This window comes from Oncorhynchus mykiss, chromosome 14 (genome assembly GCF_057628025.1).
Source record: "Oncorhynchus mykiss isolate SJ-2025 chromosome 14, ASM5762802v1, whole genome shotgun sequence".
Taxonomy (NCBI): Eukaryota; Metazoa; Chordata; class Actinopteri; order Salmoniformes; family Salmonidae; genus Oncorhynchus; species Oncorhynchus mykiss.
In genome coordinates, this window is record NC_143035.1 from 8,930,419 (window position 1) to 8,952,593 (window position 22,175).

At 43.3% G+C, this 22,175-nt stretch overlaps 2 protein-coding genes across 7 annotated transcripts; both read right to left on the reverse strand.

The window, feature by feature from the left end:
- Window position 1: 1 nt before the first annotated feature.
- On the reverse strand, window positions 2–3,254 carry mrpl18 (mitochondrial ribosomal protein L18). The gene is made up of 4 exons (XM_021561038.3): window positions 2,952–3,254; window positions 2,640–2,808; window positions 2,084–2,318; window positions 2–198 (listed from the first exon to the last, which is right to left on the reverse strand). Exons 1-4 carry the CDS (start codon window positions 3,052–3,054, stop codon window positions 121–123), a joined length of 585 nt encoding a protein of 194 aa, XP_021416713.3. The 5' UTR covers window positions 3,055–3,254; the 3' UTR covers window positions 2–120.
- A 3,091-nt stretch (window positions 3,255–6,345) lies between these two features.
- LOC110488719 (V-type proton ATPase 116 kDa subunit a 3) lies at window positions 6,346–21,534 on the reverse strand. 6 transcript variants are annotated; one of them, XM_036942865.2, is made up of 20 exons: window positions 20,932–21,534; window positions 19,970–20,104; window positions 19,680–19,758; window positions 19,246–19,484; window positions 14,041–14,105; window positions 13,751–13,877; window positions 13,326–13,408; window positions 13,116–13,209; window positions 12,711–12,923; window positions 12,335–12,485; window positions 11,936–12,075; window positions 11,664–11,821; window positions 11,418–11,508; window positions 11,182–11,300; window positions 10,635–10,848; window positions 10,250–10,360; window positions 8,540–8,626; window positions 8,253–8,373; window positions 7,948–8,119; window positions 6,346–7,769 (listed from the first exon to the last, which is right to left on the reverse strand). In XM_036942865.2, the coding sequence occupies exons 2-20, from the start codon at window positions 20,084–20,086 to the stop codon at window positions 7,676–7,678; spliced, it is 2,475 nt and encodes an 824-aa protein (XP_036798760.1). In that variant the 5' UTR covers window positions 20,087–20,104; window positions 20,932–21,534; the 3' UTR covers window positions 6,346–7,675. The 6 variants fall into 6 exon arrangements, with proteins under 6 accessions (XP_036798760.1, XP_036798761.1, XP_090054418.1 ...); XM_036942866.2 differs by having other exon boundaries at window positions 8,567–8,626; window positions 20,932–21,498; XM_090198292.1 differs by having other exon boundaries at window positions 8,543–8,626; window positions 20,932–21,498.
- Window positions 21,535–22,175: the final 641 nt, after the last annotated feature.

Below are 22,175 nucleotides of genomic sequence, written 5' to 3' on the forward strand. Positions count from 1 at the left end.
GTTAATTTGTCTGCCTTTTTTTTATTGAATAACACAATGTAAATAAAATTGAAAATGGGCCATTTGTGTCAAGACAAACAAGGAGAATATTTCTTTATAGGCTATTAGGAACCTTTGCAGTTAGTTCCCGATGAATTTCTGCCGCGGTTCACTGAGGGTAACTCCTCCCTCTTTCATTGCTGTCCGGAAGGACTGAACCTGAAAAAGAGAAACACACACCAACACTTTATTTTACTAAGCAAGTCAGTTAACACGTTCTTATGATGGACAATGCTGGGCCAATTGCATGCCAACCTATGGGATGCCCAATCACAGCCGGTTGTGATACAGCCCGGATTTGAACCGGGGTGTCTGTAGTGATGCCACTCGAGAGCCCGGAGGGGTATACTACAAATCAAGCTAGATGGACTTTTCTAAAATTAGCTAGGTTCAGTTAGTGCCACATTCCAGCTCAGGCTTCATCCATGTTACAAATGTAGATATTTATAGTGCATCCGCCGGCTTACTCAAGCTGGACTTGTTCATGTCGCACATGGCTACTCGAACACTTCATTGTGACTGCTGAAACATCAATCCACGGGCCAGTTAGTGCCACATTTTCGTTTGTGCCGAAATCTAAATTTGAAAAAGGTTCACCTGCAAATTCAGCATGCTATGGTATGAAAGTGTCTTGTGTGCTTATCAATGCACAAGTCCCCTTTTCCCCACTCCAATCGATTAAAGATTTTTATTAAGTCATACGAAAAAGTTTAAGTCAGAGGCGTCACTACAGACCCTGGTTCAATTCCAGGCTGTATCACAACCGGCCGTAATTGGGTGTCCCATAGGGTGGCGCACAATTGGCCCAGTGTTGTCCGGGTTACGCTTCGATCACACCGACTTTGCATTTTGGTACACCAGTAAGCATGCTTAGAATGCTTACATTCTAAGCATTAGGGTTTGGTCGTCATTATAAATAAGAATTTGTTCTTAACTGACTTGCATAGTTAAATAAAAGTTCAAATAAAATGACAATGTGTAATATGTATTTGAATATTACTCTTAAACATTTTATCAATAAAATATTTAAAGCTGCCATATGTAACCCCACCAAATTCACAGATCTGTCTTCTCATTGAAAGCAAGTCTAAGAAGCGGTAGATCCACAGAACAGACATTTCACTGGAAGTATAAATGTGAAGCATCCGCTTGGTGTTTCCACTCACTACCAAATATGGTAGAATTGCGAAATTGCGCAATCGCACTTCACAGAGTAGACGTGATAGCAGCACAAAACACGATACAAACATTATTGGGCACAGACAACGGGAAAGAAGGTAGAAACAACAATACATCACGCAAAGCAGCCACAACTGTCAGTAAGAGTGTCCATGACAGACTTTGAATGAAGAGATTGAGATAAAACTGTCCAGTTTGAGTGTTTGTTGCAGCTCCCATGTCGCAGGACCTGTACACAATTCCCGTAAGCTAAAAATGTCCCAGTTCTTCACAGCTATTGTTGAGGAGTGGGACAATATTCCACAGGCCACAATCAACAGCCTGATCAACTCTATGCGAAGGAGATGTGTCACAGTGCATGAGGCAAATGGTAGTCTCACCAGATACTGACTGGTTTTCTGATCCACTCCCCAACGTTTTTTTAGGGTATCTGTAACCAACCATCTGTATTCCCAGTCATGTGAAATCCATAGATTAGGGCCTAATGCATTTATTTCAATTGATTGATTTCCTTATATGAACTGTAACTCAATCTTTGAAATTGTTGCATTCGTATTTTTGTTCAGTATTCTTTGTTTGGTCCTCAACTCACGGCTCAAACGCTTCATTCAGGATAAGTGGAGTTAGCAGGTTAGCTACGAATAATTAATTGCCGTAGAAATTGACCTGGCTAAAAGGTGGACCTAAGTTACCTCGGCTAACTCCTCAAACCAGATTTATAGTATAGGGCTCTGGATCTTCCTAAACTTGGCTGTATCCAACTACTCAACAACATGAAGCCCATTTCTCACACACACACACCTCTGTACTCACAGCATTCTACTTGTACTGTCAAGGGATGTCACAACCCCCCACCCGTACTTACAGCATCAGAGCGATACTGCCAGGGGATGTGTCTGTACACCATCCTAGTGATGCCAGCTTGATGACACCTCTGTGCTAGTACCTCACCCACAGCCTGGCTGGCTGCCACACAACGGGTAGAACCCAGCTCACGCTTCAGGGCCCACTCTTTGGTGGAACACGACAGCACAGGGACTGCATCACCGTTGGCAAACACCTCAGCTGTTACATAGTGCTGGGAGCGAGAGAAAACCAACCTGAAGGAGGAGAGAAGAGTGGGGGAATCGGTGGAGAAGCAAGGGGTAAGGGCATGAAGACAGATGGCAGAGAAGAGTAGGGGAAAGACAAAAGGGGTTATAAAAGGAGTGTCAATCTGTATGTCTGCCTATCTAGTGTCAATTTCTTCATCCAAAGTGTGAACACACAGATCCTTACTTAGATGTGTGTATTGTTGTGAAATTGTTAGATATTACTGCACTGTTGGAACTAGGAACACAAGTATTTCGCTACACCCACAATAACATCTGCTAAACACGTGTATGTGACCAATAAAATTAGATTAGATTTGAGACACACACCTGTGGTAGAACTTTTGGGAGGGCCAGGTTGTTCTCCAGCCCCTGTCCTTCACCGCTAGAGCCATCTGCTCCAGGTTCCGCGGGTTTCTGTTCACAAATGTCGGGCTCACGGCTTCATTGTCATCTACAGTGGGCTGAAGCTTGGGCGCCGCCAGGCTCATACAACGGACTGGAGAGAGAGAAGTTGGACCAAGAGAAGAGCATGGTAGTGTATAAAGCAGCATTAGGAACATGCTAACCCAATAGACATTTTCATAAACATGATGATTTACACAACACATTTGGCATCAACGAGGAGCAGTGTTTTCTTACCCGATTTCTGATATTGGTTGATTGCAGACCCACTCTGCCAGCACCTTTGAATTTGACCTAGTAATAACCGCACGGTTCGATTTAAATCACCCAAAACTGCCATCCTCTCGTTCCTTATGTGGTCATATATGAGTAATAAAATTCAGTCTATACTTGATTATCCACTTTAGCGACTCATATCATAGAGAAAACAGTATACTTTTGTATATTATTTAAGCAGCATTCGCCTTGACATGTGTGCCGCCATCTTCGACACTTTGCATGGACCACTTCCTTCTTCGTCATCTTTGACAACATCCGGTTCTACCTCGTAAAAGAAAGACGCTGTTGCGCTCTACAAATAACACTATCCATAATTTAAACATTGATGGTGTTATTACAGATGACCAAAAATCTCTAACTACTGTAGCAATTTTTTATAGGAAATTGTATAGCTCTACGTGCTCTCAGGAATCCATATATATGTTTTTTGACTTACTGAATAATGTTCACTCTATCAGTGATATAGAATCTAAACAGTGTGATGAACACATCATAGTTGAAGATATTATCGACTCTATCAAACATCTAAAAAACAATAAATCCCCAGGCATTGATACGGCAGAATTTTATAACGGCAGAAGTTATTTTCTGAACAAGTAGCTCCCTTCCTACTTAGTCTTTTTAGAGAGTATTAAAACAATGTTCTCCCTCCTACAATGACTCAGGGGTTAATAACACTGATATCTAAGCCTAAAAAATAAGTGCTGCTCATCAATAACTGGCATCCAATTTGTCTTCATAATAATGACTATAAGATATTAGCCTTACTAATTGCAAAAATAATTAAAGAAGTCCTGGATGCAATAATTGATGAAACACAGACTGGCTTTATGAGGGACAGATATTTCTAACAATATCAGTCTAGTATTAGACATACTTGACTACTCAGACCTAATAATCGAGGATAGTTTCATATTATTTTTGATTTTTATAAAGCATTTGACACAGTGGCGCATCAGTTCTTCTTCCACTCCCTTGAGAAATGTGGCTTTGGGGATTTTTCTGTAACCGAGGAAAAGACAGATTCAGGCTGGATATTCGACGGATATTCGCCTGTAGCTTTCCTTACGTCCACCAATATCAGTTAGGGACCGTCAACATATTGACAAATCAAATTTTTCACATTTCAATAGCCGTTTAACCATTACTCCTAAAACTTTCAAAATTGGTTATAGCTAATCCGATGGGATAGACTGCACACACTTTTTGTTGTCGGTTTACATCTCGCACTATTTAAAAAAATTATAATAATTGAAAATCAATAGCGCCTCGGTCATGTGACCCACACACCTCAAACAAGGTTCATAATGTACACTCATTGAACTTATACATTGCACACCCTTTTGTTTGTCCATTTGAATCTCATGAGACTTTACAATAATGTTTAAACAGTTCAAATTTCAATAGCTCCTCTGTGACCTACAACCCTCAAACTACTTTCAGAATAACCACTGAGTAGCCGTATATGTAGCACAACCTTTTGCTAATCCATTTTCATCTCACATGATTTTACATTCATTTGCAATGTTTTTTGAATTTCAATAGCTCTCTGGTCATGTGACCTACAACCCTCAAACTGCTGTCATAATATCCATTGACAAGCCTTATACTGTACATTGCACACCCTTTAGTTTGTCCATTTTCATCTCATACAATTTTACATACATTTTTCTAAATGTTAAATTTGCCCGAAGAGAGGGGCCCAAGCCCTGGAAAGTGTTCCGGTAGACACTAGTCAGATTCCCATATCGATCAATGTGATATAATCCTTTTCCGAAGCATCTGGCCTATATCTTAATATTAATAAATGTGAACTCATGTCAAAGATTGTGTGGCACCCTCATATTACGGCATTCCAGTGAAAGAAGAACTTACATATTTAGGCATGAACATTACTAAGGATCAGAAGTCTAGATGCTTACTAAATTTTAATCCTCACATTAAAAGACCCCAGAAGAAGCTAAATCAATGGCTACAGAGGGACTTACCCTTAAAAGGAAGAGTCCCAATAACCAAGGTTTAAGGGATCTCTAGACTAACATATGCCGCTCTATCTTTATATATTGACGGTAAAATAAGTAAAGAGATAGACCAGATGCTTTTCAAATTTCTGTGGAGAAACCCTACCCATTACATTAGGAAAACTGTTGTAATGAACACATGATTATGGTGGGCAGAATTTTCTGGATTTTACTTTAAATAATAATTTTAAGATCAATTGGATAAAACAGTTCCTAAGCAGACCCACGTCTATATGGAATTGTATTCCTCATAATGTCTTCTCTACTTTTGGTGGCCTTAACTTCATGTTGATTTGCAATTATAATATTGACAAAGTTCCAGTGAAACTCTGCTTTTCATCGGCAGGTTCTTGTCATGGTCCTTAATTTATAAGCAGAATTGTATATTGTATAAAAATACTTCTTGGAGTGTCTAGTTTGAGAAACAGACTAGTCCTCAACTGGCCAGCATCCCGGAGTCGCCTCTTCACTGTTGACATTGAGACTGGTGTTTTGCTGGTACTATTTAATGAATCTGCCAGTTAAGGACTTGTGAGGCATCTGTTTCTCAAACTAGACACTAATGTACTTGTCCTCTTGTTCAGTTGTGGACCGGGGCCTCCCACTCCTCTTTGTATTCTGGTTAGAGCCAGTTTGCGCTGTTCTGTGAAGGGAGTAGTACACAGGATTGTACAAGATCTTTATTATCTTGACAATTTCTCACATGGAATAGCCTTCATTTCTCAGAACAAGAATAGACTGACGAGTTTCAGAAGAAAGTTATTTGTTTCTGGCCATTTTGAGCCTGTAATTGAACCCACAAATGCTGATGCTCCAGAAACTCAACTAGTCTAAAGGCCAGTTTTATTGCTTCTTTAATCAGAACAACAGTTTTCAGTTGTTCTAACAATTTTAAAAGGGTTTTCTAATGATCAATTAGCCTTTTAAAATGATAAACTTGGATTAGGTAGCACAACGTGCCATTGGAACACAGGAGTGATGGTTGCTGATAACGGGCCTCTGTACACCTATTAAAAATCTGCCATTTCCAGGAACAATAGTCATTTACAACATTAACAATGTCTACACTGTATTTCTGATCAATTTGATGTTATTTTAATGGACTAAAAAAAGTGTTTTTCTTTCAAAAACATGGACATTGCTAAGTGACCCCAAACTTTTGAACGGTAGTGTATATCTTATGTCATGCCTTATTGGAATGGTTTTATTGATAACGTCAGTTGGGAAAAAAAACAATTCTATATATTTTTTTTTATAAATTAAAGAAGATGTCTGACTTGCCTAATTTCTACAATAGGAACAAGTCAAATCGCACACCCACACAAGAACCGTCAGGAAAAAAACTGTCTTTAATTTCATTACAGCCCTAGAGTTAAACACAGTGATAGTGCAAAGAGACAGACGGTACGATGTGAACCATCATACAGAGAATGCGGCAGAATATTGATCTTCATTCAGATGGTTCTCTGCTCAGATCAAACAGAATGTGAATGACACACGAGTTTACAAGTTTCCCTTTCCATAATTATTAACCGTGTTCAAATATGACACAAGAAAGAGGTGTTGAGTACCATGAAGGGTTGTTCATGTTACCATCTGTAGTAAGATGTCCCTTGGGGATACCCGTACCTAGGTATGACATGCGAGGGCTAGGTTAGTAAACATGCTGGAGCTAGAACCTCGTTGTCGTGAGTCCTTATTTTAGATAATACTACACCATCATAGCAAAATCATGTCTATGTAGACTCTCTTCAAGACCACAACAGATGAGTTAAGACAATTGGTGTGTGCCTTATCTTTACTGAACTTTGAGGTCACCGTCATGTGTGAAAGTCAATAGCACCCATTTCCTGAGTTATTCAACCATTTTCAAATAACGCTTTGAACGATAAACAGGGAGGCTGTGAATGTATTACTGTTAATATATTATTTAAACAACATATTATCTAAAGGTACATTACTGAAAGTTGAGACACATGGGGTGTGTTCGTAAATTCACCCTGGAGTGCGCTCTGGGCTTTCATAAATTCAGAGCGTTGTTAGATTGTCCTTTCGTGAATTCAGAGTGTTTTGCTCTCGGGGTGTTCAGAGCGCACACTGGGCACTCTGGCTGAGGAGTAGGGTTGATCCGAGCGTTCTGACCTCACAACAGCAGTCAAGCACCCGAGCTAACTGGCTAAAGGTGGCTAGCTTGCTAGCTACATCCAAACACAAATGAGAGAACACCTAACTCTGACCATTTTATTCACCCTAGCAGAGCTGGTTAGACTATTTTTGTGTTATCTAGGGCATTGGTGACTAACTGTACTGTTGACAACAATTGAATTTTAAAAAATTGCAGACACCAGTCATTCAACAGGTGTTGCGTGTCCGTAAATTCCTGAAATCAGAGTAGACAGCCAGAGTGAATTTACAGACCCACCACATGATCAGTGCAAAGAAGGAACAAGAAAGAAATTCTGATTTTGATGACACAGCATGCATGCTGGAATAGACACATAAACACCCCATAGCATAGTGCAAAGGCCTAAATGTATTCTTGTACATTGAACACATTTTACAAAAAAGACAGCAATCATTCTGAAATGTGTGCAGTGTGATAGGTGCAGAGCAAGTTAATATAACCATTTGGCAATCATAATTCATTGATCGTTTAAATGATCACAGAGCGGACGAGGCGTGGATTATGGAAGAGAAGGAGAAAGGGTTCAGCTTGTAACCTGTTCCACTGTAGAATTTATTCTGGAACTCCACCCTAGGAGAGAGACAACATTTTCAAAAATCAACAGACAATATTGCATTACATTTTTGTTCATGAATAATATATTTGATCTTATTCTCCATTCACACACTCCTCTCCCCTTCGACTAATTCCTTCCCACCATCTCTCACTCATTCTCCCCCCCCCCCCCTCTCCGTCCCCCTGCTCTCACCAGTGCAGACGCAGGGCATGCAGGAAGGCAGACAGGCCCTCCATGACCAGCAGGATTGAGACTGTCAGCACCGCGAAGACGATGAAGAATAGAAACAGGATCACAGATCCCATGTTGCCTTGCCAGGTCAGGGCGTTATGCAGCACCATCGTCCAGAGCACCTCCGACAGCTCTGGAGGGTGAAAGGGGACACACTGAGTAGGCGCTAGAATGAGTTAGCACTCTTAAGGAAATGAGTCAGTGTGCGATCAGTAAGTCACTGTAAATCAGTGGGGAAAGTGTGTGTGTGCGAGCGTGTGACTCACGTGCGTGTGCAAGGCTGAGGGCCCACAGTCGTAGGTAGGAGGCTGTGTTGGAGATGCAGCCTAGACAGTACTCTATGGTGTGGATGGCCTGGTGCATGAACGCATCAGCAGCGTCAAAACCCTACAGAGATGCACAGAGATTTAGCTTCTTTTTTTTTTAAGACAGGGAAAAAGGGTAGAGAAGTTGGACTGAGTAATATGTTATTCCTTGTGACACTAGCTCGGGCTATGAGTATATTGAAACGGAGCTAGCATGGGTAACACAATGGTGACTCGCTCCCTCTCACCACCTCCTCCTCTCTGTGACTCCCCACCTCTCCCTGATGAGCATTGATGGAACTGTTCTCAGCCAACAGGGGTCGTCTGTCTCCTGCCTGGAAGACACAATCACATCAGACCCACTCACAGAGATTATAATACATACTGTATATAAACACACATAATAAACTCAGCAAAAAAAAGAAACGTCCTCTCCCCTGTCATCTGCGTTTATTTTCAGCAAACGTAACAAGATTCAACAACTGAGACATAAACTGTGACTACAGATATGGAATAATGTGTCCCTGAACAAAGGGAGGGTCAAAATCAAAAGTAACAGTCAGTATCTTGTGTGGCCACCAGCTGTATTAAGTACTGCAGTGCATCTCCTCCTCATGGACTGCACCAGATTTGCCAGTTCTTTCTGTGAGATGTTACCCCACTCTTCCACCAAGGTTCCCGGACATTTCTGGGGGAATGGCCCTAGCCCTCACCCTCTGATCCAACAGGTCCCAGACGTGATCAATGGGATTGAGAGCCGGGCTCTTCGCTGGCCATGGCAGAACACTGACATTCCTGTCTTGCAGGAAATCACGCACAGAAGGAGCAGTATGGCTGGTGGCATTGTCATGCTGGAGGGTCATGTCAGGATGAGCCTGCAGGAAGGGTACCACATGAGGGAGGAGGATGTCTTCCCTGTAACACACAGCGTTGAGATTGCCTGCAATGACAACAAGCTCAGTCCGATGATGCTGTGACACACTGCCCCAGACCATGACGGACCCTCCATCTCCAAATCAATCCCGCTCCAGAGTATAGGCCTCGGTGTAACGCTCATTCCTTTGATGATAAATGCTAATCTGACCATCACCCCTGGTGAGGTAAAACAGCGACTCGTCAGTGAAGAGCACTTTTTGCCAGTCCTGTCTGGTCCAGTGACGGTGGGTTTGTGCCCATAGGCGACGTTGTTGCCGGTCTGGTGAGGACCTGCCTTACAACAGGCCTACAAGCCCTCAGTCCAGCCTCTCTCAGCCTATTACAGGAAAGTCTGAGCACTGATGGAGGGATTGTGCATTCCTGGTGTAACTCGGGCAGTTGTTGTTGCCATCCTGTACCTGTCCCTTAGGTGAGATGTTCAGATGTACCGATCCTGTGCAGGTGTTCTTACACGTGGTCTGCCACTGCGAGGACGATCAGCTGTCCGTCCTGTCTCCCTGTAGCGCTGTCTTAGGCGTCTCACAGTACGGACATTGCAATTTATTTCCCTGGCCACATCTGCAGTCTTCATGTCTCCTTGCAGCATGCCTAAGGCACATTCATGCAAATGAGCAGGGATCCTGGGCATCTTTCTTTTGGTGTTTTTCAGAGTCTGTAGAAAGGCCTCTTTAGTGTCCTAAGTTTTCATAACTGTGACCTTAATTGCTTACCGTCTGTAAGCTGTTAATGTCTTAACGACCGCTCCACAGGTGCATGTTCATGAATTGTTTATGGTTCATTGAACAAACATGGGAAATAGTGTTTAAATCCTTTACAATGAAGATCTGTGAAGTTATTTTGATTTTTACTAATTATCTTTGAAAGACAGGGTCCTGAAAAAGGGACGTTTCTTTTTTTGCTGAGTTTACGTATATTACACATACAGATGTTATACACATAAGACTAAACAAAGTCATCCTAGATACTTACACTCAAATCAATAGGCATAGCACACGCCCAGACAAGACAACACAGTTGCTCACCATGTGCAGGTGCTTCCTCTTGTGTGTGATGTATTGATGGATGGGTTTCCCCAGCAGCAGGACTGGAACAGAACACAGCGCCAGTACCACCAGGACCTTCTGCACCACCAACTACAGTACAGAGAGAGAGGGAGTTAGGACGTCTCACACACACACACACACACTAGAGTGCAGGTTGTATTTTGGAGAGAGCATGCTGCCATACCATTGTTTACCTATAGATTATATTTTCAAGGACTCAGCTAACATTAAGCATACTTTAGACAAATAAGTACATTGGAGTGAGCATGTTGTGTGCCCTTCCACAAACATACCAGCCCTGTACAGTGGCATCATGTTTCCCCACAAAACACACACATTCAGACAGACACATTCAGACAGACACCTGTCCTCTGTAGAGGGGCGGGTTGTCCTTGTTCTCGGCGAATAGGAACATGTCTATGAAGTGGATGAGGATGCTGGGGGCGGAGTTAGAGTGGGTCGTGTCGAAGGCCAGCCACTTGAAGATGACCATGAAGACCAGGTAACCAAACAGACACAGCATGAAGAACAGCTCTGGGATCAGTACCAGGAACACACTGCTCAACTGGTTAAAGTGTCTGGAGGGATGGGGGAGAGAGGGATGGGTAGAGTGGGAGAAGGATGAATAGAGAGACAAAGAGAGAAGTGGGTGGGTAGAGGGAGAGGGATTAGTAGAGAGAGATGGGTAGAGAGAAGGAATGCATAGGCAGAAATTATTAGATTACAGTGATACTCCCTTGCAGTTCCATTCACACCAGGATTGGGGTCAATTCAGGAAGTATACTCAAATTCTAATTCTCTACAATGCTTTTCAATGAAAAAAATGTGAAATTGGAATATGGTTTACTTTCTGAATTGAAATGGAATTGACCCCAACCCGTACAGGCACACACACACACACGTTCCCTCACATGTAGTTGAAGAAGGCCAGACAGACTCCGAAGGTCATGTGGATGACCCCGATAATGACAGACATCTTCATCTTGTAGGAGTTGAGGAACGTCAGGTGGTTGTTGGACATACCCCAGACCTGAGAGGGACAGACAGACGGTCATGGAAACAATCATTACAGAGAGATGAGAGATGAGGAAGAGATAGAAGAATGAGTGAAATAAAGATGGAGGTAGTGTGATGTGCATTTCCATACCGGGTCGATACCAAAAGGATAGGGTCCTGTAAAAACCCCAGTGATGTTAGGGTCCAGGGACAGGAAGTTGTTCTCTTTAACAGTTGTTGGACTAAGAGAAGAAGAGAGCGAGAGAAAGAGAGACACAAAACTCATATTGTAAACGTAACATACAGGACCATCAGAAAAGTGATTGTGGCGCTGTTATGCATGTGTGAGTGACGGACATGGGCACACGTGTATGTGTGTGTGTGTGTGTGTCCTTACTTCCACTCTCCGTTCTCAAACATGGGTCCTACATGCCAGCCGGAGCTGAAGGGGCTGAGTCCTCTGCTAAAACACTCATTGTAGATGGCCCCAGTGTAGACAGAGAACAGTCCCATCAACAGGATCAGATAACGTCCTCCAAACATCATCCGCCAGATCTAAACCACACACAGAGAGACAGTATATTAGGACTGTTCCTGTGAATCAGATTTGTCAGTCTCCCAATTTAAAGGGTGTGTATGAAAAGGTGTGACTGTGTGTGTCTGTGTGACCTCATTAGTGTTGTTCCTGAGTTTGGGGTCCTTCTCCTCCAGAACCATCCAGAGGGCAGCCAGGGACATCAGCAGACCGTGACCCACGTCCCCAAACATCACGGCAAACAGGAAGGGGAACGTGATGATGGTGTACACCGCTACAGAGACAGAGGGGAGGAGGGAATGAGAGAAAGGGGGAAAAGAGAAAGGGGGAGGGAGATATGGGGAGGGAGATATGGGGATGGAGAGAGGTTAGCCAGAAAAAGTAGGAGAGGAGAAAACAGAGAGAGGGGTGAATGAGAGAACGGGGGGAATAATAGTTCTGATCGTTGACATATACCAGAGGAGCTGGTTCTTCCCTGGGTTGTTGGCTGGAAGTGACCGCTAAACTAAGTGATGTATTGATTGGACTGATACCTGGGTTGACCTCGCGGTAACTGGCCACTCCGTAGGCGTCTACAATGTTCTGGAAGCCTGCAGTGAAGGAGTTGGTGGGAAACAGTGTAGGAGGAGGCGTGGAGCAGGGGAGGCGGTTGTAGAACGAGTCCACCCCGCTGCCACTCTTCCTCTGATAGGGGGAGAGACAGAGAGCAGATGAAGGGGCTTAAGGTCATACACATTTAGGGTACTGTGTAAAATGACATCCATTCCTCCATTTAAACAGAGTGACGACAACATACAACTAACTCGCTCTTGTTGCGTTACTCAACTGCACACAATCTCTGTCCCTCCTCTATTCTCCCTTCTTCTGTGTCTCCCATCTCCCCATCCCTGTTTCCTTCCCCTCGCTCACCCCTCCTTCCCTCAGGGCGCTCTGCAGCTCGGGCAGCTTGCGGACGGGACACCAGGCTTCAGCGATCAGACACTTGTCGGTGACGGAGGGGCTGCAGAGGTTCAGTACGGCCTGGACTGCCTTAGACTTCTGGACCCGCACCTTCCACTGGGGCAACACCGCTACTGTGCGCACCAACAACTGCTGGAGGAACTGCTCTGTCTGAAAGAGGACCTGAGGAGGGGAGGGCAGAGGGGTGAAGGACGAAAGGGGGAAGGTGTGGATTAGAGATGGAGTTCGGGGGAGCTTTACAGACAGTAAACGTTGGCTCTGTTTACTGCACCCAATGATTTCTAGTGAAGTTTAGTGACAGTGCATCAAAGTTGAAGGTGAATGCATTTTATACAGCGCTCGTGTCTGACTTACTGATTTGATGTCTTCAATTCTGCCCTGCAGTCCCTGGAGAATCTCCTCTCTCTCCGTGGGGCTGTCAGGATACTCAAACACCTGCGCGTGGAAGCTGGAAATGCAAGTTATCCAGGAGGTGCAAGAAAGACAAGGGTCATTAAACAAGCATGTACATGGACCACCGCAATGTGGTAAATGACGCCACAAGAAGTGGACAGGTTTACTTACCAATCACAGATCTTCTTGACCTTTTGTCCGATTTGATCTCCCCAGTAGGATATGAGGAACACTGTCCACTGCACCATCTCCCCCTGCAATCCCATCACATATTAGAAATGTTGATGCATTGACCATCTTGTTTGCCACTCTTACTTATATGAAAATTCCACCCCCCAAAAAAATTGTTTTCTGTTTTCGCATTGTTTCAAGATATATAACTTCCAAAATACAGAAATACAGCCGGTATTATGCATTTAGCATATGATGCAACTTGATTGCTGATATGCAAAACATTTTGGGACTATATCAATTATGGACTAATGAAACAAATACCGAAAGATAAATGAAACAAATACCAAAATATAGGGTGGAGTTTTACTGTAAGTATATATTTTCTCTTCATTTCATTCCTCCTCCTCTCCCTCTCTCCTCACCGTGTCAGGATGCTCCAGCTGCTCCTCCATCTCTCTGAAGTCCACGACGACGTACCCGCGGCATGCTCGCCATAGCAACCGCTCAAATGATGGGACTTTCCAGGGGTGGACCACACCGGCCACAAAACTGCAGAAGAGAGAAGGATGAGAGACGAGCAAAGAAATAGGTCAGTTGGCAAAAGAGGATGTTGACCAACTTGAAAATCAATCATCGTCCAGAGCCAATGTAAAAAAAATACAAATAATAAGGTGGAAGGAGATTGGCAATCACTTTGACCAATGATGCTTACCGGAGGTGGACATCCTGTCGGTTAGGCTCCAATATGCCTACTGTTTCACGTAGAGGAGGTGGAGCCTGTAAGAGGAAACAATAAAAAGGGTTCGGGAGACTTTAACACATCCAAACAGTCGTTTAGGTTCTCTGAAGGAGTGTGTCTGGTTGTGTGAGAGCGAGAGAGAGAAGATCGAGAGAGAGAGAGAAATTAAATAATAAAATATACAGACAACAAATTCCAATTGGCTGTACTTAAACTCTTTAACATCATCCTTAGCTCTTGCATCTTCCTGGGACGGCAGGTAGCCTAGTGGTTAGAGCATTGGACTAGTAACTGAAAGGATCTGTCGTTCCGCCTCTGAACAAGGCGGAACGACAGGCCGTCATTGAAAATAAGAATTTGTTCTTAACTGACTTGCCTATTTAAATAAAGGTAAATAAATAAAATTCCCCCAATATTTGGAACCAAGGACTGATCGCCCCAATCCACAAAAGTGGAGACAAATTTCACCCCAATACCGTGGGATATGTGTCAACAGCAACCTTGGGAAAATCCTCCGCATTATCATTAACAGCAGACACATACATTTCCTCAGTGAAAACAATGTACTGAGCAAATGTCAAATTGGCTTTCTACCAAATTCCTGTACGATAGACAACGTATTCACCGTGCACACTCTAATTGACAAACAAACAAAACAAAGGCAAAGTCTTCTCATGCTTTATTAATTTTTAAAAAGCCTTTGACTCAATTTGGCATGAGGGTCTGCTATGCAAATTAATGGATAGTGGTGTTGGGGGAGAAACATACTACAGTCGTGGCCAAAAGTTTTGAGAATGACAAATATTAATTTTCAAAGTCTGCTGTCTCAGTTTGTATGATGGCAATTTGCATATTCTCCAGAATGTTATGAAGAGTGATCAGATGAATTGCAATTAATTGCAAAGTCCCTCTTTGCCATGCAAATGAACTGAATCCCCAAAAAACATTTCCACTGCATTTCAGCCCTGACACAAAAGGACCAGCTGACATCATTTCAGTGATTCTCTCGTTAACACAGGTGTGAGTGTTGACAAGGACAAGGCTGGAGATCACTCTGTCATGCTGATTGAGTTCGAATAACAGACTGGAAGCTTCCAAAGGAGGGTGGTGCTTGGAATCATTGTTCTTCCTCTGTCAAACATGGTTACCTGCAAGGAAACATGTGCGGTCATCATTGCTTTGCACAAAAAGGGCTTCACAGGCAAGGATATTGCTGCCAGTAAGACTGCACCTAAATCAGCCATTTATTGGATCATCAAGAACTTCAAGGACAGCGGTTCAATTGTTGTGAAGGCTTCAGTGCGCCCAAAAAAGTCCAGCAAGCGCCAGGATCATCTCCTAAAGTGGATTCAGCTGCGGGATTGGGGCACCACCAGTACAGAGCTTGTTCAGGAATGGCAGCAGGCAGGTGTGAGTGCGTCTGCATGCACAGTGAGGCAAATACTTTTGGAGGATGGCTTGGTGTCAAGAAGGGCAGCAAAGAAGCCACTTCTCTCCAGGAAAAACATCAGGGACAGACTGATATTCTGCAAAAGGTACAGGGATTGGACTGCTGAGGACTGGGGTAAAGTCATTTTCTCTGAATCCCCTTTCCGATTGTTTGGGGCATCCGGAAAAAAAGCTTGTCCGGAGAAGACAAGGTGAGCGCATTGGTCCTGTGTCAAGCCAACAGTAAAGTATCCTGAGACCATTCATGTGTGGGGTTGCTTCTCAGCCAAGGGAGTGGGCTCACTCACAATTTTGCCTAAGAACACAGCCATGAATAAAGAATGGTACCAACACATCCTCCGAGAGCAACTTCTCCCAACCATCCAGGAACAGTTTGGTGACGAAAAATGCCTTTTCCAGCATGACGGAGCACCTTGCCATAAGGCAAAAGTGATAACTAAGTGGCTCGGGGAACAAAACATTGATATTTTGGGTCTATGGCCAGGAAACTCCCCAGACCTTAATCCCATTGAGAATTTGTGGTCAATCCTCAAGAGGTGGGTGGAAAATCAAAAATCCACAAATTCTGACAAACTCCAAGCATTGATTATGCAAGAATGGGCTGCCATCAGTCAGGATGAAGCCCAGAAGTTAATTGACAGCATGCCAGGGAGGATTGCAGAGGTCTTGAAAAAGAAGGGTCGACACTGAAAATATTGACTTTTTGCATCAACTTCATGTAATTGTCAATAAAAAGCTTTTGACACTTATGAAATGCTTGTAATTATACTTCAGTATTCCATAGTAACATTTTACAAAAATATCTAAAGACACTGAGGCAGCAAACTTTGTGAAAATGAATATTTGTGTCATTCTCTAAACTTTTGGCCACGACTGTACATTATAAAATCCATGTACACAAACAAGTACGCGGTTAGAATTGCCAAAAAACACACATTACTTTCCAAAGGGCCGTGGGGTGAGACAGGGATGCAGCTTAAGCCCCACCCTCTTCAACATATATATCAACTAATTGGCGAGGGCACTAGAGCAGTCTGCAGCACCCGGCCTCACCCTACTATAATCTGAAGTCAAATGTCTACTGTTTGCTGATGATCTGGTGCTTCTGTCCCCAACCAAAGAGGGCCTACAGCAGCACCTAGATCTGCTGCACAGATTCTGTCAGACCTGGGCCCTGCCAGTAAATCTCAGCATAACAAAAATAATGGTGTTCTAAAAATTGTCTAGTTGCACGGGCCACAAATACAAATTCCATCTTGACACCGTTGCACTAGAGCACACAAAAAAACGATACATACCTCAGCCTAAACATCAGCGCCACAGGTAACCCCCAAAAAGCTGTGAACAAGCTGAGGCAAGGCAAGAAGGGCCTTCTATGCCATCAAAAGGAACATAAAATTCGACATAATTAGGATCTGGCTAAAATTACTTGAATCAGTTATAGAACTCATTGACCTTTGTGGTTGTGAGGTCTGGGGTCCGCTCACCAACCAATAATTCACAAAATGGGCCAAACACCAAATTGAGACTGCATGCAGAATTCCGCAAAAATATCTTCTGTGTATAACGTAAAACACCAAATAAAGCATGCAGAGCAGAATTAGGCTGATACCCGCTAATTATCAAAATCCAGAAAAGAGACGTTAAATTCTACAACCACCTAAAAGGAAGCAATTCCCAAACCTTCCATAACAAAGCCATCACCTTCAGAGCGATTAACCTGTAGAAGAGTCCCCTAAGCCAGCTGGTCCTGGGGCTCTGTTCACCAACACAAACAGACCCTACAGAGCCCCAGGACAGCAACACAATTAGAGCCAACCAAATCATGAGAAAACGAAAACATATTTACTTGACACATTGGAAAGGATTAACAAAAAAACAGAGCAAACTAGAATGCTATTTGGCCCTAAACAGAGAATACACAGTGGCAGAATACCTGACCACTATGACTGACCCAAACTTAAGGAAAACTTTGACTATGAACAGACTCAGTGAGCATAGCCTTGCTATTGAGAAAGGCCGCCGTGGGCAGACCTGGCTCTCAAGAGAAGACAAGCTATGTGCACACTGCCCACAAAATGAGGTGGAAACTGAGCTGCCCTTCCTAATCTCCTGCCAAATGTATGACATTATGATATGTATGATAATAGAGACACATATTTCCCTCAGATTACACAGATCCACAAAGAATTCAAAAAACAAACCCAATTTTGATAAACTCCCATATCTACTGGGTGAAATACCAGTGAGCCCCCACAGCAGCACATTTTGTGACCTGTTGCCACAAGAAAAGGGCAAACAGTGAAGAACAAACGCCATTGTAAATACAACCCATATACAGTGGGGCAAAAAAGTATTTAGTCAGCCACCAATTGTGCAAGTTCTCCCACTTAAAAAGATGAGAGAGGCCTGTAATTTTCATCATAGGTACACTTCAACTATGACAGACAAAATGAGAAAAAAAATCCAGAAAATCACATTGTAGGATTTTTTAAGAATTTATTTGCAAATTATGGTGGAAAATAAGTATTTGGTCACCTACAAACAAGTAAGATTTCTGGCTCTCACAGACCTGTAACTTCTTCTTTAAGAGGCTCCTCTGTCCTCCACTCGTTACCTGTATTAATGGCACCTGTTTGAACTTGTTATCAGTATAAAAGACACCTGTCCACAACCTCAAACAGTCACACTCCAAACTCCACTATGGCCAAGACCAAATAGCTGTCAAAGGACACCAGAAACAAAGTTGTAGACCTGCACCAGGCTGGGAAGACTGAATCTGCAATAGGTAAGCAGCTTGGTTTGAAGAAATCAACTGTGGGAGCAATTATTAGGAAATGGAAGACATACAAGACCACTGATATCTCCCTCGATCTGGGGCTCCACGCAAGATCTCACCCGTGGGGTCAAAATGATCACAAGAACGGTGAGCAAAAATCCCAGAACCACACGGGGGGACCTAGTGAATGACCTGCAGAGAGCTGGGACCAAAGTAACAAAGCCTACCATCAGTAACACACTACGCCGCCAGGGACTCAAATCCTGCAGTGCCAGACGTGTCCCCCTGCTTAAGCCAGTACATGTCCAGGCCCGTCTGAAGTTTGCTAGAGAGCATTTGGATGATCCAGAAGAAGATTGGGAGAATGTCATATGGTCAGATGAAACCAAAATATAACTTTTTGGTAAAAACTCAACTCGTCGTGTTTGGAGGACAAAGAATGCTTGAGTTGCATCCAAAGAACACCATACCTACTGTGAAGCATGGGGTGGAAACATCATGCTTTGGGGCTGTTTTTCTGCAAAGGGACCAGGACGACTGATCCGTGTAAAGGAAAGAATGAATGGGGCCATGTATCGTGAGATTTTGAGTGAAAACCTCCTTCCATCAGCAAGGGCATTGAAGATGAAACGTGGCTGGGTCTTTCAGCATGACAATGATACTTTTTTGCCCCACTGTATATGTTTATTTATTTTCCCTTTTGTACTTTAACTGTTTGCACATCATTACAATACTGTATTTGGATATAATATGACATTTTGAAATTTCTTTATTATTTTGGAACTTCTGTGAGTGTAATGTTTACTGTTCATTTGCATTGTTTATTTCACTTTTGTTCATTTATCTGCTTCACTTGCTTTGGCAATGTAAACATATGTTTCCCATGCCAATAAAGCCCTTAAATTGAAATTGAATTGAGAGAGGGTGGTGATGGGAGGTGTAGTTTTGACCTGTGAGGCGGTGAGGGAGTGGGTCTGGGTGAGAACTCCTTTGTACTGGCTGAGCTGGATCAGCTGGGCTCTGAGACCGTCTCTGTTCCTGGACAGCTCTTTGAGCTCCCTGGCCAGCTTCTCACTCTCCTCCTCAATGGTGAGCAACTCTCTGGGCTGGGGGGCCAAGGGGTTCGGGCTGGGGGTCGGGCCATGGAGGGGGGGCAAAAGGGACCTATTGATCTCCTGGTCCAGGAACGCTGAGTGGAGAGAAGGATGAAAAGACAGAGAGATGGAGGGAGAGACAGGGAGAAAGATATGGAAGGATATAAAGACCGGAGAGAGAGAAAGAGAAATGCATAGGAGAAAACTGTCAAACATAATTTCCCTGTATTAGTATAGGGGTTTTAATGAGCGGTTTAGGAGACGATAGTGTGAGAGATCTAGATACTCACTGAAGGTTTTCTCCAGTTCCTGACATCGTCTCACCTCCCCCACAAACTTCCTCTGGAAGGAGTTGACATTGGGGTTCAACTGATTCACCACGGAGGGAATTAGCAAAAGAGACAGTTACTCACAAGTTATTCACACGAGGCTTGATTTAGTTGACATATCGTTAATGTCAAACTTAGTTATTCATAGCAAGACGGTTGAGATATTAGTTGCAGCTATTAGTTCTAAGCCAGTGAATCTTTAGTCACGCGAAGATATGAGACAAACGAGATCAGGGGAGAACAGAACTCACGTCTCTGAACTCGACCAGGCCCAGTTCTCCCAGTTCACTGACACAGTTAAAGGCCGAACCAGACTGGAGGAAGAGCTGCACCAGGCACACCTCCTCACTACGGAACATAGAACCCATCACCACCTAGAGATAGGCCTAGAGGGAGAGGGGCAGGGGGAGAGAAGAGAGCAAGAGAGAGAGGGGGAAGGTGGGTAAGGTCGAGAAAGAGACACAGTTGGAAAGCAGATTGGATAGGAGGAGTAAATAGAAAAGAGTAAGGAGAGATAAAGAGAAGAGATAGATTGTGGTCATTGTATTAAGGTGCACGACACCACCAGAGCAATAGGAATACACCCGTGGCTTCAAAAACAGCTGCCAGAGGACAGTTGCAGAAAAGGGAAGGATGTATCCAGGCCCCCTCTGCCTAACTGAAAAAGTCACATGAATTGCAAAACAGTGGAATTTCCACCCAAGCTGCGCTTCCCAACTAATGACATGCTGACAGCAAGTCAATACATCTAGCCTTAGGTCTCAATACACGACCACCCTTCATGTGGGTAACGAGAATAGGTACATAGTGAGGTATTTCAAGGACTTCTCGGAGAGACTGGAGAGAGACTGAACGAATAGACTACACAATGAGTGATAGGTTCGGTTTCGCTTTACCAGAAAAAGGTGCACCACCCACAAATGCCGCGAATTCGTCCAGCATCAATCATTCCAAACGAAATTAATGTAACAATTTTGCGGGGAGAGTTGCTGTCATCATGAGACATTGTTGGCAACATTGTATGCAAAAGTTGGCAAATGTTCCCCCCTCTCTTTGTCAGTCAAAACCCCAAAAAACGGATCCTGTTTGGCGACTATGTTTCAATATAGTGCCTTATTAGGCTATAAATCAGTTATTATTAGGCAACATATATTTTTTTCCAATGTCAGCATCTCAAATAGCCTACAACAGAAGGTTCAAGTTATCCACATACCTGTAACTGAAATCAGACAACTTGTTGACCGACCACCATATACGAATCTATCCTTTGAGAACAAAGCACGTTGCAAATGTACAAACTTGACCTGTTTTCTTCAATCTGTCCCGCTCGATCGAATGTGACGGCTGCTTGTGAGAGTTAGCTCCAGATGACAGAAAAGAACACCAAACAGTGGCAAACAAATCTCTTGACGGTAAAGTCAGTTTCTTAACATTCTTACTGTACTGTCACCGGCACACCAGTATTCTGCCAGCAGCAAAAATGATGACGTCACTTTCGTTGCCTTAAAAAAACTGCATTTCAAAACATTGCAATGTGGATAATGAATTCAAAAGGTAGAATTTTAATCAATGACCACTTCTATTGTGACAATAAGAAAAAGCACTGGGTAATTTATGAAAACAGATTTATGAAAACAAACAAACCTACTGAGAATTTCCCTCTAGCTGAAACAAGTAGAAAGGTTCTCTCTACAAAACAATAAGTATAACTGTGCATTGGGTTGCAGGAGTGGGTGGAGTACGGATTTTTCTTCACCTTTATTTAACCAGGTAGGCCAGTGGAGAACAAGTTCTCATTTCCAACTGCGAGCTGGCCAAGATAAAGCAAAGCAGTGCGACGCCAACAACACAGAGTTACACATGGGATAAACAAATGTACAGTCAATACACAACACAATAGAAACATCAATATACAGTGTGTGCAAATGTAGTAAGATTAGGGAGGTAGGGCAATAAATAGGCCATAGTGGTGAAATAATTACAATTTAGCAATTATACACTGGAGTGATAGGTGTGCAGAAGATGAATGATGAATTTGCAGTATTGACCCTTCTTTTCAAGACCTCTGCAATCCGCCCTGGCATGCTGTCAATTAACTTTTGGGCCACATCCTGACTGATGGCAGCCCAGTCTTGCATAATACATGCTTGGAGTTTGTCAGAATGTGTTGGTTTTTGTTTGTCCACCCGCCTCTTGAGGATTGACCACAAGTTCTCAATGGGATTAAGGTCTGGGGAGTTTCCTGGCCATGGACCCAAAATATCAATGTTTTTTTCCCCCGAGCCACTTAGTTATCACTTTTGCCTTATGGCAAGGTGCTCCATCATACTGGAAAAGGCATTGTTCGTCACCAAACTGTTCCTGGATGGTTGGGAGAAGTTGCTCTCGGAGGATGTGTTGGTACCATTCTTTATTCATGGCTGTGTTCTTAGGAAAAAATGTGAGTGAGCCCACTCC

Coding starts and splice junctions, on each gene's coding strand:
- mrpl18 (XM_021561038.3), bottom strand. CDS start 3,054: ATGGCAGTTTTGGGTGATTTAAATCGAACCGTGCGGTTATTACTAGGT. Junction 2,809..2,951: donor CAACCAATATCAGAAATCGG/GTAAGAAAACAC, acceptor CTCTCTCTCCAG/TCCGTTGTATGAGCCTGGCG. Junction 199..2,083: donor GGCAGTATCGCTCTGATGCT/GTAAGTACGGGT, acceptor TCTCTTTTTCAG/GTTCAGTCCTTCCGGACAGC.
- LOC110488719 (XM_036942865.2), bottom strand. CDS start 20,086: ATGGGTTCTATGTTCCGTAGTGAGGAGGTGTGCCTGGTGCAGCTCTTC. Junction 19,759..19,969: donor GCCTGGTCGAGTTCAGAGAC/GTGAGTTCTGTT, acceptor GTGGTGAATCAG/TTGAACCCCAATGTCAACTC. Junction 7,770..7,947: donor CATGCCCTGCGTCTGCACTG/GTGAGAGCAGGG, acceptor TCTCTCTCCTAG/GGTGGAGTTCCAGAATAAAT.